The sequence below is a fragment of the Pezoporus flaviventris genome, unplaced genomic scaffold (assembly GCF_033815535.1).
Source record: "Pezoporus flaviventris isolate CSIRO_AGI_PZ_B2104156 unplaced genomic scaffold, CSIRO_AGI_Pfla_v1 ptg000148l, whole genome shotgun sequence".
Taxonomy (NCBI): Eukaryota; Metazoa; Chordata; class Aves; order Psittaciformes; family Psittacidae; genus Pezoporus; species Pezoporus flaviventris.
The window spans coordinates 886,316-909,400 of record NW_026892696.1 but is presented as its reverse complement, the minus strand read 5'-3'; the positions used below and the strand labels follow the sequence as shown (position 1 = coordinate 909,400).

The window sequence follows — 23,085 nt, the reverse complement described above, 5'->3', positions numbered from 1 at the left end:
AGCAGGAGGGCTTTGGAGTGGGTCCTTGCTCACCAGCAGTAAAGTAAGGGGTGACGTAGCTCCTACCTCCTGCTTTGGGATGGAAAACACAGTGGCTGCTTTATCATAGAATCCCAGAGTGGTTTGTGTTGAAGGGACCTTAAAGCTCCTCCAGCTCCAACCCCTGCCACGGGCAGGGACCCCTTCCACTAGAGCAGCTTGCTCCAAGCCCCTGTGTCCAACCTGGCCTTGAACACTGCCAGGGATGGGGCAGCCACAGCTTCTCTGGGCACCCTGTGCCAGCGCCTCAGCACCCTCAGGTAAGGAAAATACTCTCAGAACCTGAAGGCAACATCTTCCTCTCTGAAATCCAGCCCCCAACTCATGCACTAACTCAGAATGGGGGGCTCTGGGGGGAACCACGCAATGCTCCAGCAAGCTGGGGTGCTCCAATGGAAGAGGGGACCCCAGGAAGCCCACCCCACAACAAAGGATTCACACTGGGCAGTGAAGCAGCTGTGATTTACTGGGACAGCAACAACACTTCTGAGCAACAACAGAGAACACGACCCTGGAGAGGGGACCCCGAGAGCAGGGACCAGAGGGATGCTCATGGTCCTGGGTACCACTTGCCCTCCACAGACAAACAGACACGAAACATAAACCTGTTGAAGCACCACGAGGCTGCTACATGCCAAGGGAGGGAGTGAAAGGCAACAGGTTTCTGACAGGCTCCATGGGCATTGCAGCCACGGTGTGCGATTCCCTCCATAGGCACTTGATCCGTGGAGCTGCCGCTGGATGGATCCTGCGGGGAAGCCTGTCCTGGGGCCACCAGGCAGGGTGCAATCCTGCTGGGGCTGGGCACTGAGCTCCAGCTGGCACAGAGAGAGAACTGGGAGGTGAGGGCACCAGCTCCTTGTGTCCCGGGCAGCAGGTTTGAGGAGATTCCCTTCATGTCCCAGCGTGGACCACCTGGAGCATCCTCTGCTGCTGAGCCAGCCCCAGCACTGGGCAGAGACAGCGTGGACAGCACAGCTTGGGGCTGGAGAAACAAGAGCTCCAGTGAGAGCAGCGTCAGGCTCCAAAAGGGGCTCACCCATTTCATCCCCTTTTCCTTCCCTGCAAGCCAAGGGGATGGAGGAAGGGCTGCACCAATGCCATGTGCTTGCTCCTAAATCCAGAACAAGGGATCTGTTGACTTCACAGTGGGGTGGACGCTCATCCCAATGGCTCCAGATTAACAGAGAACTGGGCAGCTCCTGGGAGTCTTTTGGGAGAAGCAAGGGATCAGAAACCAGCTCACAGTAACTGCAGGAGGGCTGAGATGCTCATGCCCTGGGAATTAACCCTGCTCACGGTGGGCAGGGAGCTGAGGAAAGGCAGAAAACAAGAGGTAAGTTTTGCTCGAGACCTCAAATACTCCTCATCTCCACCAGCTCTGCTCAGAAAAAAAACACACATTTGGTGCAAAGCATCTTCCTGCTCACGGTGCTTTGCTGGGAAATGAGGGGATGCATTTCCTCCATGGGAAGGTTTCTCTAAGGAGGAGACAGCCTTCCCCATAGCCCCTCATTTCCTCAGTTTCCCCACTCTCTGCAGCTGGTTTTCAGCTCTTCCACTCCCCTTCTCACCTGTTCCTCCTCAGCAGTGGGCCCCAAACCCTTGTGCCTGTGAATTGACTGCATTTCCTTTGAGGTTTCCAAGCCTCCAGCCAAAACTAGTCCAAATCCAACCAGAACTGGGGCCTTTCCCAGCAGAAAACTGAAGCTACCCCAAAACCTGGAGCCTCTGTTTCCCCCTGGGAACACCACTGACTCATAACAAGTGAGCTTCTGGTTGAGAACTGCCCACTCTCAGCTTCTGCTCCCTGCCTCCTCCTCCTTTTCCATCAGCTTCTGGATGCCCTCAGTCAACGATGGTGAATAACAAAGCTGCAGTTTGCATCCAGCCACCTCCAACCAGCCTGGCTTGGTGCTGGGCTCAAGGCAAGGCAGCATCCTCCCAGCCAGGACAGCAGGGATGCTCTTTGCTCAGTGCCAGCCTGGATTCCCTTTGGTCCATGAGACGAGCCCTTGTCTCCCCCAAAGGACATCCGAGCTGGCAGGAGCCAGGCAGGAGCCCCGGCAGAGCAGCAGCTCAGGGCTGGGGGACTGCAGCAGGGCTGGGCAGTGATTTGGGGCTGGGCAGAGGCAGCCAAGCAGGCACTGGGGAGACCTGCTCTGGGAACAGGGCTGAGACCTGGACCGGAGGGAGATGCTGCAGCTGGAGGTGCTGCTCCAGCTGTGGGCAACCAATAGGTACCTTCCCAGGGCAAAACACCGACTGCTGAGCACTGATTTTGCCTGAGCTGCTGCTGTCTGCAGGGCTGGCTCTGACGAGCGCTCCCTGTCCCTGTACTGGATGTACTGAGCTCCTTGGAGGTGTTTCCTCGAGGACAGGTCCCTGCTCCCGTGCCCTCCTGGGTGAGCTGCCCCAGCCCCTCTCCTCACCCTCTTTACACACTGCCTGGGTTGTAGCACAGCAGGTTGAACTCCAGATTCTCATCCCAGTGACGGAGCAGCACAAAGAGCTGCTGGGCTGCAGCTTTCACCGTGGCCAGGCTGTATCCCTCTGGGAAGTCCTGTTGGCTCAGCCACAGGCTGGCTTTGGCAGCCACCAGCTCCCACTCGATGAAGTAGGAAGCTGAGCTGTTCTCCAGCCAGGCCAGCGCCACCGCTGTGGCCCACAGCATCCCCTCCGGCTCCGTCTGCTGCTGGAGCTCCATGGCAAAGAGCAGTGCCTGGACCTCATTGCTGTCGGCGTCCGAGCCCTGCCCGCTGCTGGGCTGCCTCCCGGCTGCCTCTGCCGTGCTCTCCGGGGAGGAGAAGCGGCGGATGGTGATGGCTGGGGGGGACAATTCCTTCTCGGCTCTCAGGGCCCTGGAGATGCTTTCCACGGCGCTGCCCGAGGAGTGGCGCGGGCGCCCGGCACCCTCCGCACCCAGAGTGGGGTCTCTGGTGCTGGGGCTCTTCCCGTGCCCGTTGGGAACCAGGAGCTGCTGGTTGGAGCCGAGCCTCTTGTGCTCCACGAAGGGGCTGGTTTTGGTGCTGGAGGAGCCGCAGGGGCTGAGGGCCAGGCGGTGGCAGGCGAAGGGAGACGTCCACTTCAGCTTCTCCATGGGGATGTTGACGGCATCACAGAAGGCTGAGTTCATGAGGAAGGCACCGCAGGCCAGCTGCAGGGACACCTGCAATGGTGGCACATGGGGAAGCTCTGAGATACCAGTTCTGGGAAAAGGCCACCAGAGACGGCACGAGGCAGGAGCCGGGGGGATCCTCCTGCCCTCTGCTTCCATCCCCACAACCCCAGCCAGGCCCGGGAGGAGCTGCTCACCAGGGGAAGGTAGTCTACGTTCTCATTGTCGCCCTCGGAGCTGCCTTCACCCACTCTGCTTGGAGGTTTACTCATGAAGCCCTTGGCAGCTCGCATCAGCAGCCTGGTTTTGTTGAGGGTGAGCCTGCAGCAGATGAAAAGGTGGCTCTAACCTCCGTGATGCCTCCGCAAACCATCCCTGCTCCCCAGCCACCGGCAGCGCGCTCAGTCCCCCGCGTGCGTTTGCATTGGACCCGTAGAGCAAGGCATCTGCTAAGGCCAGAGGAAGGTGGAGCTGGGCCATACCTAGCAGCAAAGAGGCTCTCGATGGATCTTTGGGCTTGTGCAGAGGAAGCAGACAGGCTCGGTAGCGGCCCTGGGAAGAAACACAAAGCTGGGGGTAAACCGAGGTGCTAGAGGGGGCACAAGGGAGCAGAGTCTGTGCTCCTGCTGCTGCCGAGCCTGTGGGAAAATCCTTCCCTTCTCCTCGCCTTGTTCCCTGTGGAATTCCCACCTGGTCATGGCCAAGCTGGCCCCGCACCCTGGCAACACCACCAGCTCCTCCCTTACCTTCAGGGAGCCCGCAGCGCTCCCAGGCAGATGAGGACGGGGTGCTGCAGGGGGACAGGCTGCTCTCCTCTGCATCTGCAATGGAGGAACCACATCAGCAACACCCCGACTCAGCAACCCCATCACAGCGGCTGCGGCACGGCCACTCTGCCTCCCTCCCCACAGCACTATCAGGTTAATAAGCATTAGGGGCAGCTTAATTCAGCTGCAGATCTGACAATGCCAGACAAGGTCCAGCACAACCAAGGATTTAGTGCCAGGTGTCTCCCATCCCTTTGCCTCTGATTGCATCCGGTTTCGTCCCTCATGTTATCTGCTTTACACCTGACAGTTAACTTCCAAGCACTGTCAGGAGGCACTGCCTGTGATCTGGGTGTTCCAGGGTGAACTGGAGCTTCTTCCCTGGTTAAGGAGAGGGACTCCAGCCACATGTGTATAGTGAGCACCGTAGTGAAAGAGGAAGGCACAAGAGAAGAAGACCAAGAGGATGCCCCTTCATAAAGCACTAAGAGCAGCACACCAGGAAGGAGACAAAACCCCATGGAACTTACTCATGCTGTAAAATCCATCATCTCCATTCTGGCAGCAGGCTGAGTGGGGCCGTCCAGGGGAAAAGCCACGATGCCTCCTGCTTCCCGACCTCAGGCTCCGCTGGCTGTCTTGCTTGGATGCTGCCCCTTGGCACGAGAGAGGGGAATTGCCAGTGTGAGAGAGGGATTGGCACACATTAGGTGTGATGAGCTCCTCAGACTGATGATGTTTCCCCCCCAGACAGTGTTTCCCCTCCAGTACCCGTGTGTGTGTACTCGACGACGGTCGGCAGGTAGGTGTTGGTGCTCAGGTCCACCGGCACGAACGCCGTGTACTTGCTGATGACGTTGCAGGCTTTGCTGGTGTGGACAGCATTGACCTGGTACCGCCGCCCGGACCCTGCCATGGGAGAGACACCAGGGTCAGAGCCCACACACCCCGTGGGCTCCATCCCAGACCCATCTCAATGCTTGGCCCTACGCCCTGTAGGAAAAGCATCCCTCTAAGCTCGCTCTTCCACTCTTGTTTTACACGCACACGCACACTTCATGGAGGAGAAGCTTGACAGGACCCAAGGCCACGGCAGGGCTTGGAACCGGATGATCTTAAGGCCCTTTCCAACCCAAACCGAGCTATGGTTCTATGACACGTGCAGCCCAGAGCACTGGTGTGTGGCTGCTGCTGAGCCCTCTGAGTTTGATGCTACCTCCCAGCTCCAGGTAACTGACTCTTTAAAGATAAGCCCTGTCCCTCAGCATGTGAACCAGAGGGCATGTCACTGTGCAGGAGGAGGAGAAAAGCACAAGGCAGCCAGAGCGGGATCTCATTTGGGAACGAGTGAGAGATTCCCTAATATTCCACCACTGCCTGCTCTTCTAGGAAGTGGAGGGGCTGCTGGGGAGCCCACCCAGAGGCAGGGCAGGGCCGGCTGCACGTTACCATGCTCGATGTCACACTCCCTCTCAGCAAGATGCTCGAAGTCCCGGGTGACCGACTTGGCTGCCAGGTGATGGAAGGTCTCACTCCATGGGTCCGTGTCACCCTCCTCTTGGCTCTCCCGCTCTCGGAAGAGAGGGCAGATATCAAAGGTGACCTCCCACTGCACGGGCTCGTCCATCCTGAGCCCCTTCACCACCGCCTTGCAGAGAGTCCTGGGGGAGCGTGGGGAGCCGCAGTCAGCGCTGAGGACCAGGTCCTGGGGCTCCCAGTCAGAGGAGGTCTCTGTTTCAAACGTGAAGGAAGGATGCTGGGCAGACTCTGCAGAGAGGGGAGAGGCAGGGGGTTAATCCCGTCTGCGGGAGCTGAGCTCCCCAAAACCACAATTCCTAATACCCACATAGAGTTCAATGCACCAGCACCAGCACCCCGGTGAGGCTGTGCTCCCCTGTCCCCATTACCCAGGTCCCCAGGGCTCCTGCTGTCCGACGAGGACCACGGCCTCCCGCTGCCATCGAGTGGTCCCAAGCCCCTTCCCTCTTGCTGCAGCCCATCCGGCACCGGCGGGGCCTCGACGTCGTGGCAGAAGGAGGTGCAGCCGCGGTGGAGCAGGGATGGGCGCCGGGCACCCAGCGTCCTCGTGGGGTTGGCTGTGAAGGGCTGAGAGCAGAGCAAACGTTAGGGCTGGAGCTGGCTCCGTGGACCCGCTCTGTCCCTTCTGCTCCTGCCTGATCCCAGCGGTGCAGAACATGGCCCCTGCTGGGATCCGTGCCCAGACAGAGCCCTCCTGCCTGTGATGGGGCATCCCGAAGGCACCCTGGCCCCAAGGGCTCCTTCCCCAGACGTGCGGAAGGTGAAATATGAGTTCCACCCCTCCAGACATTTTAATGACTTCACTTGGGAACCAGAGGGAAGAAGAGACAGGAAGATCAAGGACCAGTTGCTTGGTAACGGGAGGAGAGGCGCAGGGGAGAGCGAGCAGGGAATTTTTATCTTTCTTCTTTTTAATGAGACTCTTTCTCCACGTTCAGGATCATGAATCCCCCTTCCAGCATCGCCGGTGCCAATTCCCACAGGAGCATCCCCCCCTGCACAGCAGAGACACTGAGCTCCGGCTGTTCCTATCCCCATCTGCAGGGCTTTGGGAAGACCCCCACCTCCCCACAGACCCTCCATGTTCTCTGCACAACACCAGCGAGGGGCAGAGGTGGTACAAAGCAGTGGATTTCAGGGCTGGATGGAAAGATGCTTTCTCTGAGTGGCAGGAAGAACCTGGCCTCCATCACCACCCGATTCCTGATGCTTTATGGGACCAGCAGCAAAGTGGGAGACAGGAGCTCCCTGCCAAGCTCGGACTGAGCTATTCCAAAGACAGGAGGTCACAGATGCTCCTGCCAGACCCTTTTTCACTGTGTTCCTGCTCCTTCTCCTGCTGAAGCCTCCAGGCAGGCAGGAGCAGAGCTGGGGGTTGAGCTGCCCATCACAGGCTCTGACCTTTCCTTCCCAGCACGGTGCTCGTGGAGATGAGCCGAGGGCTCACGTTCACACCCCCGAAAATGTCAAGCCCTGGCAGCAGGACCCGGGCTGGGAATGCTGCGGGAGCCCTCGCCGCAGGAGCGGGAGCAGAAGCATTTAATTACGAGCAGGATACACGCTGTTAACTGTTCACTGCCTCCAGAACGGAGTCGTTCCCATCCCTGCCTTCACGCTGAGCACCCTGCGGGCAGGAAGGTGCTCTGTGGAGCTTCGCAATGGAGGGAGGTCACTGACACCCCCAAACCCCAGCACTGCTCACGCTTGGCCAAGCGATGCCGCTGGAGGGCAGAGGTCTCATTGCTCCCTGCCCAGCACTGGCCCTTCTTCCCCTATATCCACTTGTCTCACCTCCAGCCCCCTTCACCCAGCCCATCTCTAACCTGCAGCAGAAGAGAAACCAAAGCCCCAGACATCCCTCTCTGAGTTTCCATGGGAACAAAAGCGCTGCTGGTCCTCCCAGCCCTGCAGATGCTGATTTCAGAGCAGAGCATCGTGGAGATGGCAAGGATGGGAGAAAACCATCCCTTACCCTTCCACAGGTCAGTGAAAATGTCGTCCCCAGTTTCACCTGCTATTTGCTGCAGGCAGGGGACATAACATGGATCTATCAGCACACAGGTCCAGGGCTCAGCCCAAAGGCTGTGTTTCCAGCTGGAGCACCAGATGGATTTGTTGGACCTGTTGGAGTGAGGCCAGAGGAGGCCATGGAGATGCTGTGAGGGCTGGAGCAGCTCTGCTCTGGAGCCAGGCTGAGAGAGCTGGGCTGGGGCAGCCTGGAGAAGGCTCCTGAAGGGGAGACCTGAGAGCAGCTCCAGTGCCTGAAGGGGCTGCAGGAAACCTGGAGAGGGGCTTGGGACAAGGGATGTAGGGACAGGCCAAGGGGAATGGCTTGAACCTGCCAGAGGGGAGACTGAGATGAGCTCTTAGGCAGAAGCTCTTCCCTGTGAGGGTGCTGAGGCGCTGGCACAGGGTGCCCAGAGAAGCTGTGGCTGCCCCATCCCTGGCAGTGTTCAAGGCCAGGTTGGACACAGGGGCTTGGAGCAAGCTGCTCCAGTGGAAGGGGTCCCTGCCTGTGGCAGGGGTTGGAACTGGATGAGCTTTAAGGTCCCTTCTAACCTGAACCACTCAGGTTCTACAACTCTGCGATCTGATTTGGGACTGAGTTTCCTTCCCCTGCATGTTTGAGGTGTGCTGCAGCACAAGGCATGGGCACACACACACACACACACACACATGTACGTATATATGTCTATACCTCAGGACCAGCACGAGGCAGGCTCTTTCCCTTATGCCTCCGAGATCTTCCTGCAAAGCCTCTCTGGGATTAACTCACCTGGAGCTCCCCCTGCCAGGGCTCGGGGCTGAGCTGCCGCAGGTCCTGCAGGTGGGTTTTCCGCAGGGGGTTCCTGCCCAGGGCAGTGTCGGGATCACTGGATGTGGGCACCTTCCTGCAGGGCTCGTGGTCAGCGGCCGGGGGGGTGCTGTACGCCCGTCTCCGGGAGGAAGCCTTCACATCCATTCCTGCGTGGGGGAGAGAGGATCGGCTCCATCCCGCTCGGCTCATGGTCCAACCCCATGGTCCTCAGGGGTCAGGGAGCCGCGCTCAGCCCTGCACAGCTTTAAGCAAAGCAATGAAACCACCAAAGGAGATAGGAGCCTGCACCAAGATACCTGGGACGTGAGGAGAGCAGGTTGGGGAGGTTCTGTCTGAGCGGTTTTCAGCCAGAACAAACCTGCCTGCATCTCCCCAAACCTCCCTGGAGAAGACAAAGGGTTTACTAATGCAATTTAATTAGTGCAGACGTTCTCCTGTCAGAGCAAGGGAAACATTTCACTTGGAAAGGCAGGAATTCTCATTGCTTTTGACAAGGCTGAGGGGATGCGCAGCACACATCCTCCCTGGGTAAAAAGGGAGAACATCCCGTGAGCAACAGGTTTCCTTGTCTCTGAGGTGCAACCAGCCACTTTACACCACACAAGCACTGGCCAAACTGTGACAGTGAGAGGTGATGCTCTGGGGACAGAGCTTTGGATCCTGTCCTGGTTTTGGCTGGGATAGGGTTTATTTTCTTCCAAATAGCTGGTACCGTGCTGAGTTCTGGCTGTAGATCAAAAAGAATGGATCATTCTCCCCCTTTTCTGACTGCAACATCAGGGCTTGCAGGGAAGCGACTGTTCTAGATGGGCATCTGCTCACTCCTCTCCTCTGCACACAGGAGGGCAGCTTGGGAAGCTTGGCCAAATGACATGGCCAAAGCAGGAGCTGCTTTGAAGCCCTGCAGGGAAGCCGGTTCTCCAGAGCTTCCCTTGATTTCCTGACAGGTTTGGATAAAACATCCAAAGCAAACAGGCTCAAGCCTCAGGAGATCTGTCATCCCTCCCGCAAAGCTTCTGTCTCTTTGCAGAGACACAGCCAAGCAAATTGGCAGAGCAGAGACAGAAGCTTGTTTGGGAAGACAGGGGCATCACACCCACACTCCTACCGGTGTCCGTGTCCGATTCTCCCCCGGGCTCTCTGCCCACCACCAGGCGATCGGGGCAGCAGCCCTCGGAGTCTCTGGAGTGATTCCAGCTCTCCATTCCTGCTCCCTCCTCCTGGGAATGGAAGAAAACAGAGCTGCCCGACTCCTGGGAGCGCATCATGCTGTACCGCCGCCTCCTGTCCTGCAGGGAAACAGAGAGAGGGAACAGGTCCCACCACTGTGTCCATCGGATGAGAGGAGCGCCAGCACTTGTATCCAAGCTCCTATTTCTCCCCAGTGTCTCCCCCATCCTCTCCCTTGAGGGCAGGAGACACCTCCTGACCCTGCCATGACACCCTCCCGTGTGTGCTCACACCAACAGCCCCGCTCCATGCAGTGAGGACTCACGGATCTGGGGTTGGAGATGTACGAGGAGGTGTCGCAGATGATGCCGTATCCAACCAGGCGGTCCCCAGGGAAGAGGCAGCTGGTGCTGATGGGGGAAACCAAGACCTCGGTGCTCTCGGGGAAGACCCATTCCACAGACACATCGCTCAGGACCGGTGCCATCGCCTTCTTCAGAGACTTGATCATCTGGAGCAGGAAGCAGAGGGGAGCGGTTACACCACACCTGGGTGTTATGTGTGCCACGGTGCACACACCGTGTGCTGCAGGGAAGGGGAGAGCTTCCCCAGGGAAACCCACCAGCTGGTTCCTACCTTCTCCTGACCTTAGGTGGGAGCCTGCTCTGCACCCATCCCACCCCCTTGGCATGGTTATACTGAGGGCAGCAGAGCAGATACGGATAAAGCACGGAGATGATCTCACACCTCATGTTGCCCAGCTCAGAGCAAGGGGGCAGCTTGTGGCCAAAGGCATCTTGCTCAGGTGAAGGCAGCATCTCCTGCTCCCCCCCACAGCCAGAAAACGCTGTGGAGCTCCAGTTGTGTGAGCCCCAAGCCTCGACCCTCACACACCAACCGACAGCACCGTTCTTTTTGGTACCTTTCTGGCTGGAGATGAGTGATGCTTTGCCACTTATGCATGTGGAGGTGACCAGTGTCCACGGAGCAGCCTAATAGGGAGCCATCTACAAGAGCTTCTGTGCACAGAAGGGAAACTGAATACCAGATCTGAGGCAGAGCAGCTCCACTATTTTCTATTGTTCCCTGCTTTTGCACAGGCTCAGGAAGACACACCAGGCTGTGTTTTATAAGGCCATTAATTGATGCCTCAGACTGCTGAAGGCACAGCCCGCAAAGCTCTTTATTAATAGCTCTGTAAAAAACCCTCTCCCTTCAGTGTCTTTGCTTTTAATTTACATCAGCAATGCTGATGCCGTTCCGTGTTAGGGAGGTTTTTGTGTGCTCCAGGTTCCCGCAGAGGGGTGAACTGCTGATCTCCATCTTTGGAGATCAAGAAGGCAGAAGCCAGCTTTTCAGGAGCTGAAGACCCGATCGTCTCTGGGTTCGGGCACCAAGCAGACAATGGGCCAGGCACCGTGGTGGACAGAGCTGTTCTCAAACCTCTGTTTGAAGCACGTCAGTTTACTCCGCGGGGAGAAAGGAGGAGGCTCCCCGTTAGCTTTGAAGTTGGCTTAATAGCAACGTGTTCCTCTCCCTGCAGCCCTTCTCCTCGCCAGAGCAGCGCCGGGGCTGAGCCCGGCTTCACAACTAATTGGCTGCTCGGATCTGGTCCCTCTGCCCTCGCCGGTGCCGGAGGCAGCAGCTCCTTTGATGCTGTTTCGCAGCCTTCGCTTCTCCCCACCGCGGGCGGGGTGAGCGTCGCTGCCGCTGACAGCTGGGGATGGAGCGGGTCCCTCATCCCCTCCCGCGCCCACCTGCAGCCGAGCGGGAGCGGGAAGGCAGCGCCGGGATGATGGGAACGGGACCCGCAGCCTCCCCCCCGCGGCACCGGGCACTGCAAGAGCCTGGCGGGGTTGGGGGGGGCCCTCCCCTCCCCTCCCTACCTTAGGCTGCGCCCCCCTCCCCTCCCTACCTTAGGCTGCAGCCTCTCGCCCTCCACCAGGAACTCGGCGCTGCCCCTGGACACGGCCGCCAGGCCCCGAACCAGCCTCCTGCAGGCGCCGGGCCCCACGGCGAAGCTGTAGCACCTGCACAGGGAGACGGAGCATCGGCATCCAGGGCCCGGCCCTCGCTGCCCTCCCTCTCCCTGGCCCGGCTCCATCCCACTGCAGGACCCCAGCCCTCCCCTCCTCTGCAGACACAAACAAGCTGCTTTGCTGCCGGTTCAGCTCTTCCCCTGCTGAGTGCCTGCGCTCAACGGGCACTAAAGCCCCAGTAATGGTCTCTGCTCACGGTTAAAACCAAGGAAGGAGGAACCAGGCGAGGCTGCTCCCCCGACTCCCAGCTCCATGAGGCAGGGTTTGGTTGAAGGCTGCAAGCCCAGAGCCGAGATGGAGCCCAGGCAGGGAGAGCAGGAGTGAGAGTGCCTGGTGGGGATGGGTACGGGAGGGATGGGGATGTGGGGATGCAGCACTCAGCCAGGGCTGCGGGTAGCTGAGGAAGAAACCACCTTCAGCAGCAAACTGCATCCACACCAGAGGCTTTTCTCATCCCTAGCTGCGGATCTTAGCTCAGCCTCACACCCCTCTTAAATGAGGTTCCAATCTCCTTTTGAGACAGGGATCGGCTGGGTGCTGCCTTCCAGGGTCGCTCTGATTGCATTCAGCCCACCATCATCACCCTACAAGGGTGAGGGGTGGGCTACCCTATATAGCTGGGCAGCAGTTAGACCCCCATATAAGAAAACCCCACAGAGCATCTTCCCTGACAAGCCCAAAGTCTGAGGGATTGAAGAGGAATGAGGTTTTCCTACATTTTTCTGGTGTTTCATGCCCCTTAAAGAGGCAGAGAAAGCAGAGCAGCCGTCAGCAGGGCTGGGAGCTCGATGCACAAATTAGCTGCTTTTTACATTGCTGTCTTTCAGCACATTCAATTCTGCACAGCCCCATCCTGGAAGCAGCTGGGGCCAGACCCAGATGTGCTTTAAAAAACCTAAAGCCCCACCACGGCGAGGAAGCTCGTTCATGTGTCAATCTCTCCTAGCAGGAAGCATCAGTCGAGAGCCTGTGAAGTTGTCAGCCCAATTATCCTGCTTTTGATTGTTTCAAAAGCATCTGAACTTCTGGGATCTGTTCCAAACCCTTTGAGGTTCTCCCATGGCTCATACCAGCAGTCTCTCCTGCCTCTGTCTCTGCAGTGGGGATGTCTGTGAGATGGGGGAAGCACATCCCCACCATACCAGGCTTTTGCCCCTTTGGCCCTGCTGCTCTCCATACCTGGTGGAGCAGGAATGGTTTCGCAGCAGCTCCAGGACCTTCCCTGTGTTGCTGACGGCCCCATTCGTCAGCAGGAAGAGCAGGCGGGGATGGCCCTTGTGGATGGGCTGCCGAATGACCCACTTCAAGGGGGATAAGATGTTGGTGCTACCCATATCAGCCCGGATCCTCTTGATGCTCTCGCAGGCGATGGCCAGGCTCTCCTGCCCAAGGGAGCAGCAGAATCATCAGCCTCTGCACCGGAGCACCAAGGAATCGTGGCTGCCCCTTCACCCACCTCACAGTAAGCCTGACTGGCAGGGAAGAGGGTCTTGAAAGTGGATCCAAACCCAATGACGTTGAAGAGACACGCTGGCATCAGGCTCTTGAGAATGACCAACAGGGCATCCTGTGGGGTGGAAAGCAAAGCAGATATCAGGCACACTGAGTCTCTCCCTGCCTGCACCAGCTCCACCAGTCAAAGCTCTGCCCATACCCATCACACCTTATTCCCACTTGCATTTAGCTGTGGGCATTTGGTATTAAACCAACTGCTCCTTTTACACACATCGCACCGAGAAATCACTGCGCGTTACTCTGCTCTTTCCAAAGCTCCTTCATATTTGGGTCCAAAGCAGTGGGGAAAATGGGGAACGTTCAAAAACCAGACAAAAAAGGAGCTGAACAAATCTTTCTGTTTGTTTCTAACTGACGGGCTCTGTGCTCACAACCCAGTGCTGCAGCATGGAGCTGGTGGGTGAGAAGCAGAGTGTGAAATTGAGAAGTGCGACACGCAATGCATTTCAATGTCCAAACTTGCAGAAAATAAACAAACAGCTTAAAGTCACACAAAAGGAAAAGCCTCCCCCATCCCCAATTCTCTTGTATTCATAGCTGCCATCCATTAAAATAACTGGGAGAGACAGTTTTTAGCTCTTTTCTTCACCAGAGGTGGTTATCTAACATGCCTATTCCTGGTCTTTACATAAGGGAAGAGCGATTTCAATTGCCTCAGGCATCTGTGATGGCCGTGGACAACTCCAGCAGAGAGCTTGTGATAGCAGCAACTGGGCAAGAGCTGCCCAAGGAGCTCCAAAGCTTGCATGGGCAGCAGGAGCAGTTAACGTGGCAGGAGAGGGAGGCCAGTTGAAAGCCAAGTGCTGGCAGCGTTCAGGAGAAGCTTGGTTCTTTCTGCTTATATGCCGATAAAGGCAGACTCCTGCCAGTCTGCCGAGGGCAGCAGAAACCCTAGAGCCAGCCCCAGAAGAGCTGCCAAGGTCAAACAAGCAAGAACAGCTTCTTGCTTTGTCATCTGCGGTGGCAAAGACCGAGTGAGGGCAGAGGGTGAGTGCTGGAGCCGCATGGGAAGAGCCCCAGGGACATGGGTGCGGGTCAGGACCATGCCTGACCACTAAGACTCAGCAGCAAGGCAGAGCCAGGGTGCTGGAGGATGATGGATGAGAATAGGGCTGCCCTTTAGCAGGCTCTGGAGTACTTCAAACCAAGCTGTTAGCTCAAACCTACGAGCATATATTTATACTGCTGCTTCCCAGATGGCTCCTGGGATGGCAGCGCTTCCAAACCTCAGCGCTGACATCCCAGCTTGGAGCTAATTATAAGGAGAATTAAAAACCCCACAGATTCCCAAATATTTGTGAAAGCGCTTCCCAGAGTTGGCATCCACTGCTTGCTTCCTGCTTCAGCAAACAGAAAGAGTTATTGCTTCTTGAGGTAAATATTGATCTCGATGCCTTTGCACTCAATATCTATACAGCAACTCAATGAGGAGAGAAGTTTGCCTCCAGAGAGGTCAATTCCCAGTTATTAGCCTGGTTTAGCCAGAGATGTGGGCATCATCATGGGCCTGGCTCTTCTCCCGGCCTGCATCAGGATGGGAATGGAGCTGCAGGATATTGAAACCCCTGAACTTCCCACCCAGCCTCTTTGGCCAAGCACCTCCCTGCTTGCAGTGAGCCACGTCCTCCCCACTGCCTGGAGCAGAACCATCCCCTGCCCATCTGCATCTCTGCAGCGAGCTGAGGCTGCTGCAAATGCCCCCATCAAGGTAACCCCCCAAGAACAGCCCCTGTTCTGAGCTCCCTGGGGTTTGCAAGGGATAAATAAGGATTGGAGACTCAGGAGTGGTTTTCTACCTTGAGGTATCCACTCTGAAATCTCCAATATCTCCCCCAAAACAGTTTTCCAGAAGGGGAACAGCCTTTTTGCTGCTTTTACAGCCTCCTGTGGATGGAAGTCTCAGATCAGGACCTCTCAGAGAAGGGCTCTATCCCTGCAGAGTCCCCGTCCCCATGGGACAAAGCAGCCCCTATGGAGGCTGCAGAGACTGCGGTGCCCAAACACATTCATGCTGCAAGCAAAGCAAAAGTCTGGCCTAGGGCAGAGATGCTTCCTGATTCCCAGGCTCCAAAACCTGCGGAGGGAAGTGGGTGCAACCTCAGAGATATCCTGGTGGAAGCAGGGACAACAGGGAAGCTGCTGCAACCATCCTCAGGCTCCCCAGCGTCCCAATCCCTGCTGCTGGAGGTGGCCATCCTCCAGCAGTTCCCATGGAAACCAGAGACCGATGGATACAGGGATGGGCTGGAAGATGGATGAGCTCAGGGAGTGGGTCCATGCGAACCTCATGAGGTTCAACAAAGCCAAGCGCAGGGTCCTGCTCCTGGGTCAGGGTAACCCCCGGTATCAGCACAGGCTGGGGATGGTGGGGTTGAGAGCAGCCCTGAGAAGGACTTGGGGATGCTGGTCAATGAGAAGCTCCCCCTGACCCGGCTTCAGTGCGTGCTTGAGTTGCTGGAGTGATTTCCCCTTGATGAACAGAGTGGTCTGCAGTGGGCTCAGAGCAGGAGCACAAAGGCCTCCAACCTGCAGCTGGATCAGAGGCATCTCTGACAGGGGAACCTCAGACCCATGAAGCATCATGACAAGGCCTTTCTACAGCCCTGTTCTTATCCAGAGGTCTCAGCGCACCTCCCATCAACCTCCACTGCACTGCTGGTGTTCATTCGTGATGCATCGTGTTCAAACACCCTCTGCGGGTGCACAGAGATGTCCATCAGCAAAGTATCCCCCCATTCATGGTCAGCATTGACCTGAGGCTTCCCTTGAAGCTCACTGGAGACTCCCCTCCAAGGCAGCGATCACCCCAAACCCTCATGGAGGCAGGGAGAACTGGGGAAGGGATGCACATGACATGCAAGCCAGCAAGAGAGGGGAGAAAACGCCTCTGCATTTGATGTGCTGGCAGGAAGAAGAGGAAGAGGAACAGAACCAGGAGGCAGCTTCGCTGCAGGTACCTAACAAGCCGCAAGGTCGTGATGACTAAAGGCACAGCGTATAATTACCCCCCATCCCCTCATAATGAACACTCATCAGCACTCTGCAACCCCCACTGCTCTCTAATATCCCTGCCTCATTGGCACTCAGGCGCTTCCCCTCCCGTGTGGTACCTTCACGCAGTTCATGTTGACACCACTCATGCTTCTGCTGCGGTCTATGAGGAAGATGAACTCTCCTTGGGCTCTCCGGAGGCCTGGCTGGGCGCTCCTCAGGTCGGGGCAGAAGTTGAGCATGATGACAGGGTGATGGGGGATGTCCTTGCTCAGCCGCTTCCGGATGATTTCCATCTGCAGGAAGGGAGGAGAGAGCTCGAGGAGGTGATGCTTCTGCCCTTGTCACTTGGAAGGGACTCAGAGCAGGGCTGAAGGTGGAAGAGTGTGGCCTTGTTCTGGCCTCAGGGGGGACAACACCTGAGCTCAGGTTGTTCTGTGGAGCTGCTCCATGGGTGAGCAGGACTCCTGCCTCCTCCAAGCCATGCTCACGCTTTGCAGGTGGGAGAAAGGCTGGTAGAAAGCCTTAACCAGGGTCCCCAGCACCCATGGAGCAGCTTCACGCTCAGATGAGAGCCTGGGGAGGAAATGGAAAGGTCTGGCCCCACGCAGCACCTTGCAGCGGTGATTCTCCGAACACTTCACTAGATCCCTATGGAAAACCTGGCTCATTTGCACAGTTTAGGATCACACTGAAAGGAGCAATCCACATCGGAGGTTTTCTCTGTGGTCACTCGATAATGAAGTGTGAGATACAGCCCTCAGCATGCTGTATTCACCGCTTTGATTCATGCCTCCCACCTCTGGTTTGCTGGTTTTCCTGCCCCGTTCCTTTATCATTTTATTTGGCATGGAATGAAATGCTTTGGGAAGTTGGGAACTGATCACTCAGGCCATCACCCACACGAGCTGTGCCTCTGTACGCCCCAGAACTCCAACGGCTCTCTGCATTTTGCATCCATCTCCGTTAAGGACATGATAAAATGACACAGGACAAAGCCTCCTGTGGCGGGTTCATCATCTGCTCCCATGGGTATAAAGCAGTCCCGGGTGCAGGGCCTCGGCTGCAGTGAATCAGCTCATCACTGCTTTCGAGGGACCCACTTCAGTGGGAGGGCAGCACAGAAACACGCTCCACAACAAACATCTCCGGCCTCAGCGGCTTCGGTTGCCTTTGAGTTCCTCTTTCAAAGGCAGTTTCAGCAGGAACAAACCAGACCCCAGCACCCAGGTTCTTCCCCAGCCGTGAGTCACATCCCTGGATCTATGAGGTGAAGAATAACAGAGTCCCTGAGGACCAACACATACACACGAGCTTCGCTTTCAGCTCTGGCACTTCCCTGACCCCGGAGAAATGCGGTTCCCATTCACAGGAACAAGCATCTCGCTGTCACCCTCATCCTCCTGCATTTCCCTCTCATGTTTGCAGTGCACATTAATCAGGCGCTGAGGAATGAAAGGCTCTTTCATCCCCATTCTCCTCCAGCCAAATGACATCTTGTGTAACATCTACTCCATGGAATCACAGAATCCCAGACTGGTTTGGGCTGGAAGGGACCTTAAAGCTCACCCAGTTCCAACCCCTGCCACGGGCAGGGGCACCTTCCACTAGAGCAGCTTGCCCCAAGCCCCATCCCTCCTCTCCCCCCATACTGGGGGTGTTTTCTTTGCTTCTTGCCTCTCATCATGCAGCTGTTTCCTGGTCCTCCTGGGGCAAAGAGGTGTGTTTCCTGCAGGGAAATAGCTCCGGAATGATCCCCCCACACTCCATAACGTGACATGCTAAAGAGACAGGAATAATTAGAGATCCATCTGAGCCACAGCGTGGGAGTTCCACTTTGTTCCCCCTGCTGCACACCACTAGAGGAGATGCTGCAGGCGCAGTCCTGCTCCTGCATCAGACAGCGCAGGGCAAGAGGGATGAGGAGAGGGCTGATGCGTCTCCACTGACAGGAGCAATCCCCATATCCCGGCAGTACAGGGTGCAGCAGGTTTGGGGTGTCTGTAAATGGGGGAACCAGGCTCAGATCCATGGGTTTAAGGTGAAATGAGCACCCCTGGTCACCAGTGCTAACACCGGGGTGTGTGTCACAGGTACAGCAGGGCTGTGGTTACACGGGGCAATGTGAGCTGTGAGGGAAGATGCCCACCCTGGAGACTGGGAGGGCTCTGAGCAGCCCGTTCCCATTCCCTGATCCCAGAGACACGGATGTGGCAGCTCCGTGCTGGGCTGTCAGTGCCTCAGAGCTGCTGCAGGACGAGGCACAGCTCCCGAGCGGATATTGCTCTAGTTGCTGATCAGCAGAACAAAGAGCAGTTTCTCCCACCTTGTCTTCAGTTCAGCTCATTATCCCAAGCAAAAACCACTTCTTCCTCCCTGACAGCTCCAGAAACAGTAAACATTTACTGCGCAATTAAAAGGATATTCTCTTCTATGTCACTGCAATAACTATAATACCCTTAATGCTATAACAATGCACCTATCTAATTATGCTGCGCTAGACTAGCACTAATTATACACACAATAACCAGCTCAGAGCTGCTTCCACACTCCGTTTATCAAAACCACTGAAGAATCTTCCTCTCATCCTCCACAGAAGCCCCTCTCCGAGGGAAGATGCTGCAGAGCTCATTGGGCCAGGGGAACATCCAGTGCTGCGGGCAAGCAGGCAAAGCCTCCCTGCTCAGCTCCAGTCCCAGCCTCAGCTGCCGCCTGCAGCTTGTGCTTCTCACCTTTTTCTCAGCACTGGGGTCTTTCTTAGTGCCTTTAATGAAATCATTCTTCCCCATCAGGTGTCGTTCGTACTCGGCAGGAGTCATGTCACCTTCTTCCATTAGGATGTGAGGCATGTGGGGCTCTGGAAATGCAGAGAATGGGGTGAAGAACAGCGTTAGCTAATCCTGGGGTTTGGCAGAGATGCAGGAAGCCTCAGTGGTGAAAACAGAGCGAGAGCAGCACGGACAGACTTGAGAGGATCGGGGTTATCTCCGGGGCAGCCTAAACCCTGAGAGCATCTGTGAAACCAGAGCTAACCCAGCACTGAGGAGGAGCACCCAGAAGGGGGTGAGACATTGAGCTGCTCTGGGGAGACCTTAGAGCAGCTCCAGTGCCTGAAGGGGCTGCAGGAAACCTGGAGAGGGGCTTGGGACAAGGGATGTAGGGACAGGCCAAGGGGAATGGCTTTAACCTGCCCGAGATGAGCTCTTAGGCAGAAGCTCTTCCCTGTGAGGGTGCTGAGACGCTGGCACAGGGTGCCCAGAGAAGCTGTGGCTGCCCCATCCCTGGCAGTGCTCAAGGCCAGGTTGGACACAGGGGCTTGGAGCAAGCTGCTCTAGTGGAAGGGGTCGCTGCCCGTGGCAGGGGTTGGAGCTGGGTGAGCTTTAAGGTCCCTTCAGCCCAGCCCAGGCTGTGGCTCTGTGAGGAGCGGAGCACCTACCGCTGGGGTGGATGAGGATCTCCACGGGCCTGTCGAACGTGTGCTTGTTGGCCAGAGTGATCACGATGCTCCTGGCAGAGCGGGCGCAGGGGTCGGCGTCTGCTCGGATCTCGTGTGTGGGGCTCTCCACACCTGCCCAGGGAACCACGGTGCTGTCAGGCACTGAGCATGGGGAGGCCCAGGGAGGAGAGGCAGCAGGATGGCAGGGGACAGGAACCAAGCGGGCTATGAGCTGCTTCTGCTGTATCGACACCACGTTAACACCAGCACTGCAAATCCACCCCAGCACAGGAACTTGCCAAAACAGACTCCACATCGTGGGTGGCACAGAAGAAGGAAGAGTGTGGGCACTGCCTCGAGGAGTGACAGAGCAGCCTGGTGCAGCAGGACTGCCCTGCTCCTACCTGCCAGCAAGCACGGCCCGCGGATCTCGAGGTGGAAGCTGAACTCGTACTCGAAGGGGTTGGTGGCCTCAGTGTCCAGCAGCTGAGCCAGGCAGAGCCTGCTCCCCGGCTCCGGGCTCCCCGGTCCGCAGCGGTGCTTGTCCCTGCAGGAGATGAACCCCAGTGAACACCGTGCACGTGTTACAGCCCCCCTGGAACCGTGGCTCTGCTGGAGGAGAAGCTGCAGCATCCCTCCAGCTTAGGGTGGAGATCAGGATCCTTCCCCAGAGGGTGCTCAGGCATTGGAACAGGCTGCCGAGGGCAGGGCTGCAGTCACCGTCCCTGCAAGTGCTCACACACAGTGGAGATGAGGCCTCAGTGCCATGGGTTGGTGGTGGCCTTGGCAGCGCTGGGGTAAGGGTTGGACTGGATGAGCTGAAAGGGCTTTTCCAACCTGGTTGATTCTATTCTATTCTTTTATATTCCATTCTATGCTGTTCTGTTCCTTTGTATCCTATCCCATCCCATCCCATGCTATCCCTGCAGCAGAAGCAGGCTTCTCCTCTGCCAGTCCCGCATCCCCTCGGACCAGTCCCGCGTTGCTCGTACGTGCGGAGCTGGAGGCTGGAAAAGCTGCTGGCATTGTCCAGGCTGGGCTGGGGCACCCTGGGCACACACACAGCTGGGAGAAGGACCCTCACGGCCCCACTGGGCAGGGTCTGCAGCTCGGAGGAGGTGCTGATGAAGATGGAGACGCTTTCCAGGGGAGGCACCGTGCCCAGGTTGGCCACAAACGCAATCCTCTCCAGGTCCTCGTCCATCACAATCCCTCCTGCACAGACACGCACGCAGGGAGATGCGGTGTCACAGCCATCACTGCACCGGTGTTTCCCTAAAGAGCCCAGGCCCCGGCCCTCTGCCCCTTCCAGAAGCAGCAATGCTTCCCAAAACGGGTGAGGTAGGGACACGAGCACCACAACCCAAGGCTCAGGCTCTCAAAAGGAGCCCCCTCCACACCATGGCATATGACAGCCAGACCCCGCCACCACCTCCCTTTTCCCCTTCCCCTGTTCTTCTTCTCCACATCCATTAGAGCATCCCCAACCCGCTCACCACTTCCATCCCGAGCTCTTCCATCAGGGAAGCTGCAGCTCCCAAAGAACGTGTCATCTATCTTGGCTTTGTCTTTGATCTGCACGGTCACGGCACGCCGGGACACGGCCGCCTCGAAGCCGACAACGGTGGTGCACTCGTCCAGGGGGTAGACAAAGAGACCTGCGGCCAGAATGGGGTTTAGCAACATCAAGCCTTGCCCAGACCCATGGGCCAGGATCGCAGTGGGGCAGGACGCCCCATGGCACTGCCCTGCTGCTCACGGTTAAAAACACATGGAATCATGGGGTCAGCCAGGTTGGAAAAGATCTTTAAGCTCATCAAGGGACGGTGACTCCATCACCGCCCAGGTAGTACAAACCCTGTAGCTTTGGACCATACAACTGAGGACACGACTTGGTTTCTCTTCCCACGAGCACCTCGAGGTTTAAGCCACACACAGAAACCAAGCCCTGCAGTGGCTCCGAAGCTCCCATTGCAGCTCCTGCCCTGGCAGTTTCACCCCATGGAACTTGCCTTCCAAAGCCTGTGGTTCTGGGTTGCGGTAGGTGAGCAAGGCGCTCATCCCGAAGGCGTAGCCGCGGACACAGGACGTCACCTCGGCCGCGGTGAGGGGCAGCGGGCAGCGGGTGCTCCGGTTCATCAGCCCTGGCATCCTCCCGGGGGTCTGTGGGTGCTGGTGGGGTCACACACCGGGAGCTGGAGGGATGTAGGATGGGGAGAATGGGTAAGGAACCTGGATGAGGTGTCCCCATCGGTTCAGTTTGGTTCCTGCAGCACTGGGGGCACAAAGGTGGCTGAGCCAAGATGAGACCTGGCCTTGATGGCTCCACTGGTGAGGATGGGGATAGAGACTGGTGGGAAGACACAAGGCAAACACATCCCTGCTGGCACAAGCAGCAGGCTCAGGTTAAGCCTGGCTGGGGAGAGGCAGCCCCAGAGGTCAGCACTGCAGTGGTGGATCATAAACCATAGAACCAGCCTGGTCTGGCTTGAAGGGACCTTAAAGCTCCTCCAGCTCCAACCCCTGCCACGGGCAGGGACCCCTTCCACTAGAGCAGCTTGCTCCAAGCCCCTGTGTCCAACCTGGCCTCGAACACTGCCAGGGATGGGGCACATCCCACCAGCTCCCACACCCCCTGCTCCAGGCTGGGCACGATGCGGGGGCAGCTTCTGTGTCCCTCCTGCTCCTCCTCATCCCCGACCCAACCGGTTCCTCTGGGACAGGGCTGTGATCCCGAGAGTCCCCATTCAGCACCAGGCCCCCTCCTGCCCTCCCTCACCCCCTGCACAGAGCTCTGCTGCCCTCAGCACCACATCCTTCCCGCACAGGCTGACTCATCCCTCCTCCTTAGCACAGACATTCACATGCAAAGAGGCGACTTCTGCCAACTTCAAGCTCCCCTTTCCCCAGAGCAGTTTTCCTCTGTTCCAGCTCGTCTCCCCCAAGACAGGAGGTTTCAAAGGAGACCTTTCAGGTAGCTCTAGGGCCACATCCAGCTCCCCTGGGGCACCGGGAGAAGTTGCTAGGCAGCAGTTCTCCCTGGCTGGCTCTGCGATGCTTTATGCAGTGATTTACGAGGCCCAGGAGGAGCCAGGAGCACTGAAATCCATCAGTTTCTCATTTCCTAGCAGCCCTGTGTTATTAAAACCACCTTTAGATGCAAATGCTATGGAAGATGTGAAGGGCAGACACCAAGGCCACGAGCTCACCGAGCACCCAGGCAGGAAAATGGCATTAAGAGAGGGAAAAGAGGGAGCAAAGAGGGCTGGCCGGGGTGTGGAGAGCAGCCAGGGCAGGTAAAACAGCAGCGAAGGTGATGGGGGGCTGTAAGCTCAAGGCAGATTCCTGAATCCCAGCCAGCAACCTTGGCCATTCCCGGTTCAATCCTCCTCACCTTCCACTGCAAAGGCTGATCCCGCCAGGAGCTGCCCATGGGGGATGCATCCAAGGGGAACGGGAGTTCTCCATGAGCCCATCATGCACCAGGGTGCTCCAACCCACGCTAACAGGGCTCGTAGAGGCAGCAGTCGGCAGGGAGAGGGAGTGAAGGTCATCTCCCTGCCCAGGTGTGGCAGAGGCCATCGGGATACTGGGAAGTGATTCACCCCCCCTGCACAGGGAGTGCCTGTGTCCACCATGGAGCTGCTCTGCCA

The 23,085-nt window shown here is 57.4% G+C and overlaps 1 protein-coding gene across 1 annotated transcript; it reads right to left on the bottom strand.

The window, feature by feature from the left end:
- Window positions 1-484: 484 nt before the first annotated feature.
- VWA5B1 (von Willebrand factor A domain containing 5B1) lies at window positions 485-21,614 on the bottom strand. Its single transcript, XM_061479450.1, has 21 exons — window positions 21,445-21,614; window positions 20,929-21,090; window positions 20,425-20,647; window positions 19,837-19,979; window positions 19,433-19,564; window positions 18,729-18,853; window positions 16,116-16,292; window positions 12,947-13,057; window positions 12,670-12,872; window positions 11,367-11,481; window positions 9,777-9,962; window positions 9,390-9,570; window positions 8,240-8,427; window positions 5,832-6,030; window positions 5,374-5,691; window positions 4,696-4,833; window positions 4,455-4,580; window positions 3,904-3,978; window positions 3,640-3,709; window positions 3,355-3,478; window positions 485-3,208 (listed from the first exon to the last, which is right to left on the bottom strand). The coding sequence occupies exons 1-21, from the start codon at window positions 21,581-21,583 to the stop codon at window positions 2,477-2,479; spliced, it is 3,867 nt and encodes a 1,288-aa protein (XP_061335434.1). The 5' UTR covers window positions 21,584-21,614; the 3' UTR covers window positions 485-2,476.
- Between the last annotated feature and the right edge of the window lie 1,471 nt (window positions 21,615-23,085).